The 18,737-nt window shown below is 44.2% G+C and overlaps 1 protein-coding gene across 1 annotated transcript in view; it reads left to right on the forward strand.

Annotated features, from left to right (window-relative positions):
- Window positions 1-18,737, forward strand: part of GUF1 (GTP binding elongation factor GUF1) — a 58,835-nt gene that overhangs the window by 31,719 nt on the left and 8,379 nt on the right. Inside the window, exons 11-16 of the mRNA XM_069744517.1 lie at window positions 2,835-2,958; window positions 5,323-5,455; window positions 5,865-6,008; window positions 7,561-7,694; window positions 11,227-11,328; window positions 12,508-12,627. Coding sequence (XP_069600618.1) covers window positions 2,835-2,958; window positions 5,323-5,455; window positions 5,865-6,008; window positions 7,561-7,694; window positions 11,227-11,328; window positions 12,508-12,627 — 757 coding nt within the window. The remainder of the gene's footprint in view (window positions 1-2,834; window positions 2,959-5,322; window positions 5,456-5,864; window positions 6,009-7,560; window positions 7,695-11,226; window positions 11,329-12,507; window positions 12,628-18,737) is intronic.

Genomic DNA, 18,737 nt, shown 5'->3' on the forward strand with positions numbered 1-18,737 from the left:
CCTGTACTCAACGCGCGTTTCACATGTGTAGCTTCTTCAAGGGGACACCGTATACCAAACAGTGCTCCCTCAGGTGCCAGGCGTAATACTGTATCAATTCCTTTAAGACTAAAGGCTAACGTGGCAAACACAAAAGCTACAGCTATAAAATGAATTGACAATGCCAGTTCTTTGTTGTATGAAGTATATGCACCTCCCATCCATTTCAGTGGAGAGCGACCATTCACAGCCACCTATTGAGAATCCATGATTGGCACAGCCACTGTACCCTTGTGTATGATTTCTTGTAACGGCCATGTACGCCTCCACGACTGGATCAGGAACGATGGTCACACAGTATATAAATGGCAGAGAACCTTTATTCTGCAGCCGCACTCATCATCTCCTAGACACGGCCTATTTTACAGGAGCGCAGATCATTTAGGAGAGATGTAAGGAAGGAACCTCCCCAGACAACAGGACTTGTCAGCTCCCCCGTGATATAGTTTTTGCCAGGTTGTCAGGAATGTAGGGAGCGCTGCAGCAAGGGGATTGGTAATGACACGGCACCACTATACATAATGCATGGACTGCCTCGTCTGCTTTGCTCTTTGAAGTTTGTTTTCCTCGTGAGTGATGCTCGGCGCATCAGAAAAGCCCAAACAATTAACATCAGAGGGGTTTTCTGTGATCTGGAGAAAAAAAATACAGCAGAGGGATGGGAATCTAGGAATGATTACATATGAAATACAAAATAAAAAAAAGGTTCTTCTCACTCTCCGCCCTATGATGAGAATCGCGGCACCCATGGTCCGCGCTAATATCCTGCAGTGACCACTAGGGTTGAGCGACCTTGACTTCTTTAGGGTCGAGCCGGGTTTCGCGAAACCCGACTATCGAGTGAAATCGGCCGATTATGGCGAAAAGTCGAGGATCGACCGAAACCCAATGCAAAGCCAATGGTTTTTTTTTTTTTTCTCTCTCTCTTTCTCTCTCTCTCTCTCTTTCTCTTTCTCTCTCTCCTCCGTCCGTCCCTGAACTGAAAAGCTGGTGTTACACAGTGCAAATCGCTACAGCGCACAAGCGACAACATGGCGATAGGCGTCCACGCCCCTAAGACCTATGTCATCACTCTGCCCACGCCCCTTCATTGGCTGAAAAAAATGGCGCCAAGCGCGTCATACGAAACGCGACTTTGGCGCGAAAGTCGCGTACCGCATGGCCGACCCCACACAGGGATCGGGTCGGGTTTCATGAAACCCGACTTTGCCAAAAGTCGGCGACTTTTGAAAATGAACGATCCGTTTCGCTCAACCCTAGTGACCACATCCAGTACATCATTCATGTGGACACTCCAGCCAATCGATGGCCTTAGAAGCCACGTGCTGGAGATGTCGGCTTCACTGCTGAGGCCCGTACCTCAGTCACATCAATGATGTACATAAAGCCTGGAGGAAGTAAGCCGAGACCGTTGTGGACTGCCGGAGCAATAGTGATGGTAGTCCACAATAGTGGGGGGAACAAAGAGGTGAGAATAGGGGATTGTGAATTTAACACATTCCCCGCTGCTTCACGAGTTTTTGGAAAACCACTCTAAGGCTATGTGCACACAGACTTTTAGACGTCAGCACAGCCACAGCGTTTTTCCCTGCAAAGCCGAATCAGGCAAACGGTCGTTTTCGTGAGATGGTTTCGCCGCCGCTTTTAGTCTATACTGTTAAGTATAGAGAGTGGGCGGCTTCTGCTAGGAAGGCGCTCCAAGAATGAACCTGTTCCTTTTAAGTGGTGAAGCCGTTAGAAGTGACAAGACACGACCTGCGCACAGCAATGTGGTTTTGGTATTGCTGTGAATTGCACTCATTCCATGGGGCGTTTTTGTGCTTGTTTTTCATGTGGATTCCGACCAGAATCCACCTGAAACACACAATGCGCACATACCTTCAAGGTAAGTTCACACGCAATATTTTGATGCGGATTTTTCAGGTTAAATGAAAAGAATAGTTTTTCGGCATGGATTTGAACTCCTTTTTTGTGTATTGAGAGCTTTTTCTGCTGTTTACCTTTCAGTGGTTGAATTTGGAGCTTTTTCAGATAGAATTCTCATATTTCTTTATTTCTATGTGTTTTGTTTTCAGTGTGAGGGGAAAAAGAGCATTATAGATGTGTTTTCCCATTAAAATCAATAGGAAGCCTTTCCAGTAGTATTTACAGAACCTTTTAGGGTATATTCACAAAAGTTTTGTTTTCTAGACTTTGCTTTAAAAAACTACGGTACTTAAGATTATTTTTTTTAAAAGCTTCCTAATTATTTCAGTACATGGTTCTGTTTTTTCCACATGGAAATGGAAGCAGCATGTTAATTCTTGAAGTGTTTCTGCTTGGAAAAAAAAATGCCCCCTACACACAAACTGTGGCAAACACTTAGGGGCTTATTCATCAGGACTGGTGTTTTGTACCCCATTCTTTATGAAGCACGCGCTAGAGGGAATATTTTAGTTCCGTGTACCAAGCAAGAAATGTACTGCTGTCACACATTTCTGTATCCTGATGAATTTGTTGGGCGCACCTGGCCATGTCCACTCCTGACCCAAGTTCTACCCGTTTTTTGAAAAGTTGGCAAAGCTTACCCAGATGGGGGGGAAAAAAAGTCCAAATTTTTTAGCCTTTAATCTTTTTTACACCAGTAAACTGACACAAACTACTTGATGAATCAGCCCCTTAGCTTTTCTGAAATGGTCAAAAAATTCAGTGTCGTCATAACCTAAATGTGGTTTTTGGGACAGAATCCACTCCGAAATCCACTTCAGAAAATTGCATAACCATACCCTAACGGTTTCATTAACTTTTTGTTTCAGGAATGTTTCCAGTTGACCAATCAGAATACAGCAATTTGAAGAGTGCGCTGGAAAAGCTGACCTTGAATGATTCAAGTGTGTCTGTTAGTCGGGACAGCAGCGCAGCCCTGGGTGCTGGCTGGAGGTACATCTACTGCCGCCATGATCTAAATGATGTAATTCTTTAGTATACTGTAATTTATTTCCGCCATTTCTTATTCTTATGATGAACATATAGGCCATGTTCACACCATCCTTTTTTCATGCGGAATCGCCGCGATTTTCCCGCTGCGGGTCCGCAGCTGTTTTCCATGCAGGGTACATTACAATGTACCCTATGGAAAACAGGAACTGCTGTGCCCACATTGCGGAAAATCGCGGAAAAAGCCGCGCTGAATAGCCGTGGTAAAAAAGAAGTACCATGTCACTTCTTTTTGCGGAACTGCAACGGTTCTGCACCCATTGACCTCCATTGTGAGGTCAAACCCGCAGTAAAACCCATAGATGAAAAAAATATCTGCGGGTTTTACTGCGGTTTGTGGTGCAGAACCGCTGCAGTGTGGCTGCCCCCCGTGCCCCGATGCCACCCCCCGTGCTCCGACGCCCCCCCCGTGCCCTCATCTCCCCCCCTTATACTTACCCGGCCTCCCGGTGTCCGGCCGGCCGTCTTCTCCCTGGGCGCCGCCATCTTGCAAAATGGCGGGCGCATGCGCAGTGCGCCCGCCGAATCTGCCGGCCGGCAGATTCGTTCCAAAGTGCATTTTGATCACTGAGATGTAACCTATCTCAGTGATCAAAATAAAAAAAATAGTAAATGACCCCCCCCCCCCTTTGTCACCCCCATAGGTAGGGACTATAAAAAAAATTAAGAATGTTTTTTTTTTTTTTCCACTAAGGTTAGAATAGGGTTAGGGGTAGGGTTAGGGTATTTTCAGCCATTTTAACCCTAAAAAACTTCCTAGAAAACACACAGACTCTGCATAGAAAACTGCATCAAAAAACGCATCAAAAAACGCACCAAAAAAAGGACCTGCGTTTTCTGCCAAGAGCTGCGGTTTTTAGTCCTGAAAAAAAAGGAGGGAAATCAGGAACGTGTGAACATAGCCTTACAGTGCGAGCAGAAATGTGTCACTGCACGGTGTCACACAATGATCACACGGGCGCAGCAGTTGTGCCTAAATGATCACCTGCAGGACCATTACTGGAGCGCAAGATAGACGTTTCAATAACTTTTAGTTTCTGAAAAGAGGTAATTTGTGCAAAATTTAGGTGATGTAGTGTCTGAGGCGGAGTGTTTTTCTGCAACACTGATCTGGAGGAAAGCAAAAAGAAACGGATAATTCAGTGACAAAGAACTTCTAATAGATGGAGAAAGGCAGGCCTTGATGGACCTTGGTCTTTTCTCAACCTATGTGAAAGTATATAACGTTACAAGGCAGATGCAAATTTCTTTGGCAGAACAAACCACTGGCTCAGGAACTCATCTCTGTAATATATTAACCATGTGTATATTACACTTATCTCCTAGTGAAAGTAGCATAGCATCAGGCCGAGATCTGCATAGTCTTACTGCTCTTTCAGGAAAGAATCCTGGTCTTGGCCACGTTGTATGAAATACAGTATTGAATATATTACAGTAGGTCACTCCTTAGCGTTTCTTTTACTCTTTCCTTGTAATCCATCTTTTACTTTGATTTTCCCACCTTGAACCTGCTAGATCTCAGCTTTGACTTTCTTGCGCCATGTGCCGTCTGACTAGTGAAGATGCATTTTTCAGTGTTCAATCTCATTTCTCAAGATTTCTTCCCAAACCTCCAGCTTATCCAGATATGTTTGTAACCTAACACCATCCTGTAATTCTGTATCCCGGATTGTCACCAGTCCAGTATTGTGTAGAGCTAAATGTTCATATCCTCATCAACACACGTACATGTATACATGAGCCTGTGGACTTCCCATGGAGAAGTCAGAAATGGTTTATTACCATCTCTGCCTCCCTGATCTGTTTCTTAAACGAATGTTGTGCGTACGGATTAGGAAGCAATCACGGTGATCATGTGATTACCGGTGGCTGGCAGCATGCGATGCTACGTTAGTCAAAGATCGACTCAGCAGCTGCATGAGGCTGAATTTGCCCTGTAACTAGGGCTTATATGCCAGGCCCAGTTACCAGGAAATTCAGTAATAATAGAACCAAATACAAAGTAGAGGCAAAAGTTGTTTGGATGACTGGACCAGAATTTTATTTAGCGATCTTAAAATTGCATATACGCAAAAAAAAATGTGTGGTGGGAGTTGGATGGAAATGGTCTGGTCCTGATCTAGTTTGTAATTCAGTCTACACCCTGCAGTACAAATAGCGTGGACTTAGTGGTTTTTCCCACGTTACTTGTATTTTCCAGACCAATTTCTATTCGAGCATTAAGTAGTTGCCCATTTTATTAACACATCCATGTTTTTCTGTATATTTGTAGTTCTATATAAACTCTAACATTAATGTCCCGCACAGGTTGGGCTTCCTGGGCCTTTTACACATGGAGGTGTTTAACCAGAGACTGGAGCAGGAATACAATGCATCCGTCATAATGACGTCCCCTACAGTCCCATACAAGGCTGTGCTGTCGTCTCCAAAGCTGATTAAGGTACTTACTGTCTACGGCCTTTCTTCCATCATACAGTCATGCTTCATACAAGGATCTGGTGGATCATAGACTGCGAAACCTAACCACGCGGCGCTATATTGTAGGCCAAAAAATCTGTAAAATTGGACTTTGATGTTAAGATGTTGACATTTTTTGGCTTAAATATTTGTAGTTAAAGGGATTTTCCACCACTTTGACATTAATGGCCTAATCCCAGGACCGGTCATCAATATCAGATCGGTGGAAGTCCCAACAACTGGCATCACCAACGATCTGCTGTTTGTAGCGGTGGCCAGATGTAAACGTTGCGGAGAAGATCCACACAGCTCCCGCACACTGGTCACTGCCGGGTTCTGCAAATCAGCTCGAATTGTAAGATCCCATTTAATTTTCCGAATTATTTCTACAGGAATATGGAGAATCGGAGATCACCATTGTAAATCCATCTGCATTTCCTGACAAATCTGTAGTAAAGGAATATCTTGAACCTATGATTTTGGGCACAATTATTTCACCAGATGACTATCTTGGAAAGATCATGTCGCTGTGTCAGGTCAGTGACCATTGGATCGCAAAGATTTGAGATATTATTAGGAAATGACATCATGAACAGTAATTTTGTAAACACATTGTGTTATCTTGTGTACTCCATCTATATTAAAGGGGTTGTCCATGACTTATTCTTTGAATACGTGGCGGTCGGCAGCACCTTCCCCGGGCAGCTGGGTGTACACAGTATACAGAAGTGGAACATCTGAGCAACTGTACAATGTGTAGAGACCATTACCAGATACTCAAAAATTAGGAGAATTAGGAGACACACGAGTCAAAACTGGCCACAATATATAATCAAAAAAAATAATCAGACTTACAAATATATAGTAATCAAAAAAGGGAACTATAAAGTGCATAGCAACTAAATCTGAGGGTACATCCAAGTCACCCATTAATCCAGGACAGGGCCCTAATGAGTATAGAACAATAATATATTCGATAATAAATATCAACCTACAAATGCTGCTCACATAAGGGCTGTCTGGCCAAAAACCCCCTGAAGAAGCGGTAACCATAGGACGCGAAACGCGCGTTGGGGAACGTCACCCAGGACCCAGGCAGGACCCCTTAATCACACATGGGTAACTTAACCATTTGATTCTTTTGTGTGACTATTTGTACGCTTGAAGCATGTGGTGTTCCATGTAATGTGAATGTGGCCACTGTGAATATACTCTTTCCTATTGGGATCACCACAGGCTTTTGGCCAGACAGCCCTTATGTGAGCAGCATTTGTAGGTTGATATTTATTATCGAATATATTATTGTTCTATACTCATTAGGGCCCTGTCCTGGATTAATGGGTGACTTGGATGTACCCTCAGATTTAGTTGCTATGCACTTTATAGTTCCCTTTTTTGATTACTATATATTTGTAAGTCTGATTATTTAATAAAAACTATTTTTTGATTATATATTGTGGCCAGTTTTGACTCGTGTGTCTCCTAATTTTTGATTATTGGATTTTTGAGTCGCCATATATGTGCGCATTGTATTCTGCACTGACGCTTTTCCTATTCATTACCAGATACTGCAGCACAGATCTTATTTACTTCAATGGGAGCTGAGCTGTACTACACAAGAATGGCCACTACGTGGTGTACATAGCTGTGGTGTCCTGAATCCATACACTGTTCACTGCTAGGTGCCATGTGAGCTGCAAACAGTGGATCAGTGGGGGACTGAGTGTAAGAACCCCCTGATCTATCATTGATGACCTATCGAAGTCCTAGATAACCCCGTATAATAAAAGGACGGCAGATTATAGGAAATGTCACCCTATTTTGGGGCATATGTAGCAAAACTAATGTAGGAGCCAAGTGGAGCAGAGGCACAGAGCAGCCAATTTGGTTTCCACCTCCTTTTAATCTAGTGGTAATGTATGTAGGAATAACAAAGACATGACATACCATATATAAGTCAATGGAATCCACAAGGATCCATTTTGTTTCATTAGAAGCTGGATCCCTTGGTCATGGCTCCATGAGGAATGGCAGTCGTGATGCCAATGTGAACTACGGTCTAACAAAGGAAATTGCTTGTTTCCACAGACCCGAAGAGCAGAGCAGAAGAGCTTTCTTTACATAGATGAACACCGAATAATGATGAAGTATTTGTTCCCATTGAACGAAATTGTGGTTGATTTTTATGACAATTTAAAATCCTTATCTTCAGGATATGCAAGGTGAGACCTGTAAGACCCTACAAGACCCTCACCCCCTGTACCCGGCCCTTGCTCTTCTTCAACCAAATATATCTAGGTAGTAGAAACATGGTATGATTTCCAGTCTCTTGAAGATGGGTATGAAGAAAATGTAGAACATATATTATTAAGGCCAATCTAAGGCACATTATGACAAATAAATCAGAATATCCCCTAAGAGAATCTTATAGGGTCATCAGTAGGGGTCTCATACTCTTCGTTGAATGCTTATGAGATTTACCTGATCCGGCAGCAACAATAGAACATACATAAAATCTGTACATAATCTGGAAATGAGAGCAAGAAACCAAATCAATCTCAGTCTTGACTAAGGACTAGTGATGAGCGAGTATACTCGTCACTCGGGTGGTCTCCTAATATTTATGACTGTTCGGAGATTTAGTTTTCCTTGCCGCAGCTGGATGATTTGCGGCTACAAGACAGCTTGATTACATGTGGCAAGTCCCTAGCAACCAGGAAACCTCCACATGTACTCAGGCTGTCTAGCAGCCGTAAATCATCCAGATGCGGCAAGGAAAACAATCTCCGAGCAGTCATAAATACTCGGAGACCACCCGAGCGTGCTAGGGAAGACCCAAGCAACGAGTATACTCGCTTTTCACTACTAAGGACTAGTGATTGAGTGAATATACTCGTTACTCGAGACTTCCCAAGCACACTTGGGTGACCTGCGAGTATTTTTTAGTGCTCGGAGATTTAGTTTTTCTTGCCGCAGCTGAATGATTTACATCTGTTAGCCAGCATAAGTACATGTGGGGATTCCCTAGCAACCAGGCAACCCCCACATGTACTTATGCTGGCTAACAGATGTAAATCATTCAGCTGAGGCAATAAAAACAAAATCTCCGAGCACTAAAAAATACTCTGAGGACACCCGAGCGTGCTCGGGAAATCTCGAGTAACAAGTATATTCGCTCATCACTACTAAGGAACAGTGGTTAAGCAACGTAAACCTTATCAATCTCGGCGCTAGACCAGAAGTATTGAGCCAAGGAGAACCCTCTCCCTGATTTCTCAACTTGTCCACTCTGAAAAAAAAATAGCTCAAATTCAACTCGCTCAGAAAAGGCAGACAGCAGGCTCAATGTGGTGTTGTGACACTGCCTATTATACTCTATGGAAAAAGGAGAGCGGACTCCGAAGAAGACGTGGGGAAAAAAAATAGAGGGAGAGATGGAGATCATGCTGAGCTTTCTATCAAGTGTTTTACCTTACTTCAGAGCTGGATTCACAGCTACACAGCTCCATACTGCTGTATAATGTTCCCTAATAATAGAATCCTAGTTGGAAGAGACCTCCACGGTCATCGTGCCAAACCCTCTTCTCAGTGCAGGTTCACTAAACCATCTCAGACGGATGTCTGTCCAGCCTCTGTTTGAAAACTTCCATTGAAGGAAAATTCATCTCGTGGCAGCCTGTTCCACTCATTGATCACACTCAAAAAGGTTTTCTAATATCTAATCTGTATCTTCTCCCTTTCAGTTTCATTCGATTTGCTTCTTATGTTTCCATGTGCAAATGAGAATAAGTATGATCCCTCTACACTGTGACATGCCTTCATATTTTTTAGACACCTACTAAGTCTACTCTTAGCCTTTTTTTTTTGCAAACTAAACATTCCCAGATCTTTTAACCGTTCCTCATAGCACATAGTTTGCAGTCCGCTCACCATCCTAGTAGCTATTCTCTGAACTTGCTCCAGTTTTTTATTGTCTTTTTTTAAAATGTGGTGCCCAGAACTGGACACAGTATTCCATATGGGGCCTCACCAATGATGAGTAATTAATTCACAATCTAGACTCTATGCTTCTCTTAATATATCCTAGAACTGTTTGCCTTTTTTTGCTGCTACATCACATTATTGACTCATATGCAGTCTGTGATCTATTAGTATACTAAGTGTTTTTCAAACATGCTCTTACTTAGTTTTATTCCTCCCATTCTGCAGATGTAATTTTAGTTTTTCTTGCCCAGATGTAGAATCTTGCATTTCTCCGTGTTAAACAGAGTCCTATTAGTCGCTGCTAGTGATGAGCGAGCACGCTCATGTCCTAATCGAGTATTTTCAGGGTGCTCGAAAAAAAAAAAATGCTCACATCACTGTGGCTGCCTGTTTTGCAGGTGTTCAACAGCTGCAACACATGAAGGGATTGCCTAACAAACAGGCAATCCCTACATGTGTTGCAGCTGTCGGAACAGCTGCGAGTCATGCAGCCGCGGTGACTCAAGCACTTTTTTTGAGCATGCAGAAATACTCGATTAGGACAAGAACCTGCTCGGGAAAACACCTTATCCGAGCACGCTTGCTCATCACTAGTCGCTGCACATTGTTCAAGTTTATCTAGATCCTTCTGAATCCTTTCTCTTTTCTCTAGTGTTAGCTATCCCTCTGTCACGGGTTTACTGTGACAGATAGGAGCCAGAAGACCGCAGTGTCTGATTTCGTCTACTCCTGCACTGTTTAGAAGCACTTCATATTAAAAATTGCAGGTTTCTTTGAGCGCTCCTGGAAGCTTTCCTGCATTAAGGCTGACAACTGTTCACTGTTAACCACTCCCATCTATATAATCTGGGCCCTGGCTAGCACTCCTTTCCAGAGTTAGCTTATTCTGCATGGTTAATAGATGGTGGTTGTTGTTTGAGACGGCGTTTGGTGGATTTATCTGAGACTGTTGCTAGATTTTGGGTGTATGCTAATTACTCTCCTTCTCCTACTTTGGTTTTACCCTATCTTCTACTCCCCGATGCATTCCTCTGTTGTTTGTGTAAGTATATTTGTATGATTGGTATTTTCATTTATCCCTCTTCGTATTACCTTGTTAGTCTGGTTGATGTATTACTACTCCCCTAGTCCCTGGGTGGGGGAAGGGTACAGACTGAGGGCGGATTCAGGAGATAAGGCCCGGTGCGTGGCCCCGGCTTATTCACAATCAGAAGTATTCTGGGGAACAGAGTAGGGTAGGGCGCCCCTAGCGTTAGGGACAAGGAAGGAGCCCCTGGTTCTGGGACACCTGAATGCTAATGGACCTATGTTTACTCCCACCATCCCACATCTAGTTTTCTGCACAGTGATCCTCTGTTAACTGTAGAGCAACCAATAGGAACAGTTTTCTGGCTGTGGGACGAGTGACTGAGCATGTTTGTCCTCTGGCACTTAGCTCAGTAGATGGACCTGCATATTGTTATACACATTGAACACCAGGTGGCCCAATACTACGTAAATGTAAGAACTCTTTACTAGACTGTTTTTGTTTTTTTAACATCATGTAAATGGCAATTATATCTTTTAATTTTCATGATCTGCACAGTGAATGTAATGGCAGCACTGTCCCTTTTAAATCTCCATTTCAAGATTAATATATCCGTTTGGGTCTACCTACTTTCTTTGGACTTTTTTTTTTTTTTTATTGATTTATTAGAACTTCTTTCTGCACCTTTTTGATTTGTGTAAGAACATTTCTAATGGATGAATACAAATGTTATTATGATATAGCTTTGACTATGAAGACGCGGGATACCTGCCTGCTGATCTGGTGAAAATGGATATTTTATTGAATGGTCGTCCGGTGGAAGAACTAGTGACTATTGCACATAGGTAAGTGCTGTGGTCATGAAACCTGATGAATAGCATATTATTCTAAGGGGAAAATTACATATGTAATAATAATTGTCTGTAGCCTCTAGAGGAGGAATTAAAGAGGGAAGATGACAGATTGGGATCCTTAGAAAGGTTCTCCGTTGGTTTTGAGGGATGATCTATGATAACATATTGGGAGACATGAGACTTAAGGTACCGTCACACTTAACGATATCGTTAATGATATCGTTGCTTTTTGTGACGTAGCAACGATATCGTTAATGAAATCGTTATGTTTGACAGCGCCCAAGATCAGGCCCCTGCTGGGAGATCGTTGGTCTCTGGGGAAAGTCCAGAACTTTATTTCGTCGCTGGATCTCCCGCTGACATCGCTGGATCAGCGTGTGTGACGCCGATTCAGCGATGTCTTCACTGGTAACCAGGGTAAACATCGGGTTACTAAGCGCAGGGCCACGCTTAGTAACCCGATGTTTACCCTGGTTACCAGTGTAAATGTAAAAAAAAACAAACACTACATACCTACATTCCCGTGTCTGGTCACATCCCTCGCCGTCAGCTTCCCGCACTGACGGGCCGGCCGTAAAGCAAGAGCACAGCGGTGACGTCACCGCTGTGCTTTACGGCCGGCGCTCAGTCAGTGCGGGAAGCTGAAGGCGAGGGACGTGACCAGACACTGGAATGTAAGTATGTAGTGTTTGTTTTTTTTACATTTACAATGGTAACCAGGGTAAACATCGGGTCACTAAGCGCGGCCCTGTGCTTAGTAACCCGATGTTTACCCTGGTTACCCGTGGACTTCGGGATCGTTGGTCGCTGGAGAGCTGTCTGTGTGACAGCTCTCCAGCGACCAAACAGCGACGCTGCAGCGATCGACATCGTTGTCTAGATCTCTGCAGCGTCGCTAAATGTGACGGTACCTTTACTTCTGTCCTGAATGTGAATGTTTGAGGGAATCTGGGTAATATCATCTATGGCAGGTTGATGGGAGTCAATATCAGTTGGTAGCTGCTATATAGAAATTCTTGGTACTTGGTAGAGGAGGCCTTAAGAGCTTCTTTATCCTGGTGATTGTGGGGGATTAGCTCTTCATTAGTGATGGGCTTTACAAAGGTGACTAAACCCCAATTAATAAGAAATTGTGTTGCATGTGATTAATGAGCTCAGTCTTTAATTTAGGGAAAAGGCGTATGAAGTGGGTAAAGCAATATGCGAGCGGTTACGTGACGCCATACCAAGACAGCTGTTCGAGATAGCCGTTCAGGCGTCCATCGGTAGCAAGATAATTGCTCGAGAAACGTAAGTATTAATTACTGCGTCTGGTGTGTCCAATGTAGTGAATAAAAGAGGCTCTAGGCCAGGAAACCTGGATGTTTGCCTCCCTCCACAAAAATGAAATTGAAGTAGAAATGCGTGGCATTCTTTAAAAAAGAAAAAAAGGGTTGTTTCACAATGATTTTTATGTGATTTTTCACACTATAATTCTTTTTTTTTATTGTATAAAATCCTATTCTACTGGTACGTGAAAGGGGTATCTCAATAAGAGACGTAGTCTATAGATAATGTCATGTATGACACTTTGAGAAATCGATGTTAAAGGATATTAAACCGGTCATGTCCTCTCAGGCCCCCAAGCGCCTACTATTATAATAGTACATATAAGGGCTCGCTCACACTTGGTAAGTGCAATCCGATAAAAAAAAATTTAAAAAAAATCGCATAGCACTCGGCCCAGTGTTACTCTATGGTGGAGCTCACATCTGTGATTAATTTCTCATGCCAATGCGTCATGCGAAAGCAAATGCAGCATGCTGCGGGTGCATGTAAGCCTATGGGTGCGTGTGAAACATCACACTGCACTCAGATATCACCCAAGTGCAGTGTGATTCCCACCAGCAGTAGAGGAGATGGAGAAATTAATTTATCCATCTCCTGCACTGAGAGAGTGTAATTACCATATTGCATCGGATGTGATACGCTAATGTGACTTTGGGCTAATAGAATATTCTTCAGAGTCCTATTTCTGCATCGTAATGAAGTCTCGGCTGCTCCCAAACTCAATTGTTATGTGCAGTAAAAAATTTTTTACATCGCTGCCTATAATATGCAGATTAATCAGGACTAGTCCGGCCTCAGGTGCTATAATCACACTCCCTCTGTCATTCATATCTTCTTCAATGTGCGTCATAATTTTAATGTAGGACTTTTCATGCTTCCCAAAATCTCATGCACAGACGCTGTGATGGGGACAATAAAGAAACATTTGATTCTAGTCACCTGACCGCTGCAGCTACAGTTGTGGCCAAAAGTATTGACACCCCTGCAATTCTGTCAGATTATACTCAGTTTCTTTCAGAAAATGGTTGCAATCACAAATTCTTTGGTATCATTATCTTCAGTTAATTTGTCTTAAATGAAAAAACACAAAAGAGAATGAAGCAAAAAGCAAAACATTGATCATTTCACACAAAACTCCAAAAATGGGCCAGACAAAAGTATTGGCACCCTCAGCCTAATACTTGGTTGCACAACCTTTAGCCAAAATAACTGCGACCAACCACTTCCGGTAGCCATCAATGAGTTTCTTACAATGCTCTGCTGGAATTTTAGACCATTCTTCTTTGGCAAACTGCTCCAGGTCCCTGATATTTGAAGGGTGCCTTCTCCAAACTGCCATTTTTAGATCTCTCCACAGGTGTTCTAAGGGATTCAGGTCTGGACTCATTGCTGGCCACCTTAGAAGTCTCCAGTGCTTTCTATCAAACCATTTTCTAGTGCTTTTTGAAGTGTGTTTTGGTCATTGTCCTGCTGGAAGACCCATGACCTCTGAGGGAGACCCAGCTTTCTCACACTGGGCACTACATTATGTTGCAAAATTTGTTCGTAGTCTTCAGACTTCATAATGCCATGCACACGGTCAAGCAGTCCAGTGTTTGAGGCAGCAAAGCAACCCAAAAACATCAGGGAACCTCCACCATGTTTGACTGTAGGGACTGTGTTCTTTTCTTTGAATGTCTCTTTTTTTCTCCTGTAAACTCTATGTTGATGCCCTTGCCCAAAAAGCTCTACTTTTGTCTCATCTGACCAGAGAACATTCTTCCAAAACGTTTTAGGCTTTCTCAGGTAAGTTTTGGCAAACTCCAGCCTGACTTTTTTATGTCTCGGGATAAGAAGTGGGGCCTTCCTGGGTCTCCTACCATACAGTCCCTTTTCATTCAGACGCCGACGGATAGTACAGGTTGACACTGTTGTACCCTCGGACTGCAGGGCAGCTTGAACTTGTTCGGATGTTAGTCGAGGTTCTTTATCCAACATCCGCACAATCTCGCGTTGAAATCGCTTGTCAATTTTTCTTTTCCGTCCACATCTAGGGAGGTTAGCCACAGTGCCATGGGCTTTAAACTTCTTGATGACACTGCGCACGGTAGACACAGGAACATTCAGGTCTTTGGAGATGGACTTTTAGCCTTGAGATTGCTCATGCTTCCTCACAACTTGGTTTCTCAAGTCCTCGGACAGTTCTTTGGTCTTCTTTCTTTTCTCCATGCTCAATGTGGTACACACAAGGACACAGGACAGAGGTTGAGTCGACTTTAATCCATGTCAACTTGCTGCAAGTGTGATTTAGTTATTGCCAACACCTGTTAGGTGCCACAGGTAAGTTACAGGTGTTGTTAATTACACAAATTAGAGAAGCATCACATGTTTTTTCTAACAGTGCCAATACTTTTGGCCACGCCCTTTTTTATGTTTGGTGTGGAATTATATCCAATTTGGCTTTAGTAAAATAATATAAGATAGCGGCGCTGTTGCGTGTGGTAGGTACGGACTGCAGCTGGTGGAACCCTCTATCACAACTAGGGTATAAAAAACTAAGAGTAAAAAAAATATATATATATATATATATATACACACACAATATTTGTGTATGCACCCGCGCTACGTTCTAAGTTGCAGTAAGCAAAAACACCATTAATGTAGGATTTACCTGCTTAAATGAGGTGAAGTGCTCAAGTTGTTCTAATAGAAGCGTGAGTCAGGCCAGGGGAAATGTAAAATATGCTAACTGAAAAGGAGACAGAGGTAAATGTTAATTATGTATTCAGATGTTCTACCTAGGGACGTATGTATATACACACATTGATAGCGTTATCTTATGATAAACAGTTGATTGGCTCGTTTCAAGATGTCTCTTGCGTGGAAGTATGCACTCAGGGTGTAAGCCTGAAAAGAGGAGTCTCTATATAGATCTCATAAATATGTGTACGGTACATAAAATATTAATAACAGAACCCTTAGAAGCAACCGGGCTATATGTTACTTAGTACCTGTTCCCCAAGGACGTGTAGGTATAAGCGAACCCCACGGATCATGAGCTACTTTTGTACTTAGTCCAGAGAACACTCGCCACGGTGGAGTAATAGCGTATTAGTTTGTAAAACGAGACTACTTAGCTGTTATATTCCTGCTCAAGTCTTGATAGCTGTAGGTTCCAATCTTCTGCTCGCGCCGTCCTGCGCGTGATTGAGGATCTATGCCGGAAGTTGAGAAGGACCTTCAGGAGGACCTTCGGTCTTCAGGTCACGTGACCAGCAGTCACGTGATACTGCTCGAGAGGTACGGATCGTGATGGGAGCCAAAACCAACGCGTTTTGGAATTCCTGCAGATTCCTTCATCAGGGTTGGCTCCCCCTCCGATAGTTATGCTTAAATACATGCAGCTCATTTCGCATAATTTATTCAAATGCGAATAGCTCCACCTCATTATTCAGACCTCTCGGTCTTAGGCCTGTCCCACTCGTCCAGATAATTCCGGTACCGGAAAAATCGGTACCGGAGTTATCCGTGTCCGTGTGCTAACGTGGCACATCAGTGTGGCACACGTGCGGCATCCGTGTGCCGCCTGAGGACCACACGGACCGTGCAGGAGAGATAGCGCTACACTAAGCACTGTTTCCCCTGCGTGGTGCTGAAGCCGGCATTCATCTCTTCTCCCCCGCAGGAGAGAAGAGATGAAAGATCAAGTTTTTGTTATTTTTTGTTAAAAATAAAGTTTGCTGGTGAGCACCCGCCTCCCATCCCCCGTGCGCCGCCCAGCCCCTTGCATGGAAATACTCACCTAGCTCCCGCGATGTCTCCTCTCAGCGCTCTCAGCTTCTCCTGTATGAGCAGTCACGTGGTGCCGCTTATTACAGTGATGAATATGCGGCTCTACCCCTATGGGAGGTGGAGCCGCATATTCATCACTGTAATGTGCGGCACCACGTGAAAACACGCTGATATGTGCAGAGACACATTGATTTTAATGTGTCTACGTGAGTCAGTGTCTCCGGTACGTGAGGAAACTGTCACCTCACGTACCGGAGCCACTGACGTGTGAAACCGGTCTTAGAGTGTCTAGTTCAAAAATCATGCGGGTCTCCTCACGTGACATAAGTTTGAAGTCCCCATTCCTCCAATCTTTTTAGACCAATTTAATGCCCGTTATTTTTACTCCAAGAACTGAACCCTTATGGTACTTTGCAAAATGTTTAGATAAGGGATGTAGGTCATATTTATTGCGAATATTTCGTAGGTGCTCATTGATTCTTTTACACAAGGGCCGTTTAGTACGCCCCACGTACTGTTTTTTACACGGACACCGAATCACAAATTGCTCCTTGTGTTGTGCATGCTTGCTTAACGCTCAGGTAGGACGTAGCGCGGGTGCATACACAAATATTGTATTTTTTTTTTTTTTACACTCAATTTGGCTTTAGGACAATTCTTTTTGTGTGTTTTTTTCATTGAAGACAAATTAAATGAAGATAATAATACCAAAGAATTTGTGTTTGCAATCATTTTCAGGAAGAAACCGAGTATTTTCTGACAGAATTGCAGGGGTGTCAATACTTTTGGCCACAACTGTAATCACAGGCTTTAGCAATCCTGGGACTTCCAAAAGTCAAATCCATAGCTGAACGGACCTCAGCATAACCTGCCCCTGATCTATGGGACTGCTCGTTAGTCAACTATGCCTCCATTTTTTTTTTAATTTTAGTTGTAACCCCTCTGTGACCTTGGACGTACTATCCCGTCGAGGTGCCCTGGGCCTATCTGACCCTTGACGGGATAGTACGTCCTGCCCTTTAATGCGATACCGCGACTTAAGTCGCGGTGATCGCATTAAAATTCCGACGCCATCTCACCTGGGGGGAGATGGCCTCGGCATCCAGGGCATTGTTGCCGCCCACCCGCCCTCTCGATCGCTGTGATTGGCTGTTCAATTCTGAACAGCCAATCACAGCCATTCTCATTGTTTCAGCCAATCGGAGCGGCTGAAACAATGAGGTCACAGGCTAGGATCGAGTACCGATGTACTCGATCCTAGGTCCGGTGCCTGGCAACGCCAGGCACCGGCAAGAACACCCCGGATTGGCGCGATCGCCGATCGCATCAATCGCAGGGCACCGCGCGGTATTGCCGCGCTGTGCCCTGCCGGAACCTGCGTGGATCGGTGCTCTAATAGCACCGATCCTAGGATAGGACACAGTGCAGGCCCAGCAGGGCCTGCAGGAGCCGATTGGCGCGATCGATGTCATCGTCGATCGCGCCAATCACAGGGCGCAGCGGCGATCACGCTGTGACCGCTCTGTGCCCTGCAGGTGACCTGGCTGTGACCTGCCTAGGATGGCGCGAACAGATCCGATCCTAGGCAGGTCACAGCCAGGTCACCAGGAAAGCTCTGATTGGTGGGATCGATGTTATGGTCGATCCCACCAATGACAGGTCACAGCAGCAGCATGACCGCTCTGTGACCTGTCTGTGTCACCTGCCTGACCTGTGTATGACCGCTCTGCAGGGTCCTCATTCTAGCTGAGGATTCCTACAGAGCGGTCATACTGCTGGATCTCCCTGCTGGATTTTGTGCCTGGATCTCCCTGCCGTGCTGGGTATTGTGGTGCCACAGCAGCCTGTAGCACCACAATCCCTGCTAAAGAAAGAAGACAACTAAACGTAAGTTTTATCCCTGATCCCTGCCCAATCCCCGTTCATCCACCCCAATCCCCGTTCATCCACCCCAATCCCCGTTCATCCACCCCAATCCCCCTTCCCCCTCTTTTTACCCCCTCCACCCCCATTTGTGCCGCCTCCGTGCGCACATTTAGTAGCCGCCGAGCGTTGATTGGTGATGCAGTTCACCGATCAACGCTCGCGCTCGCTTTTTTTCCCTCGCCCCCGTTGCGCCAACTCCGTACACACATTCCGCAGCCGCCAAAGTTTGATAAGTGACGCAGTTCACTTATCAGAGTTTGTGCCTGCCGTTTTCCTTTTTTTTTTTTTTCACCCCCCTTTTGCGCCACCTGACTACAACCGTACGTTTTGATCACTGATCCCTGCCCAATCCCCACTTCCACCCCCATCTCCCT

This window comes from Ranitomeya imitator, chromosome 1 (assembly GCF_032444005.1).
Source record: "Ranitomeya imitator isolate aRanImi1 chromosome 1, aRanImi1.pri, whole genome shotgun sequence".
Taxonomy (NCBI): domain Eukaryota; kingdom Metazoa; phylum Chordata; class Amphibia; order Anura; family Dendrobatidae; genus Ranitomeya; species Ranitomeya imitator.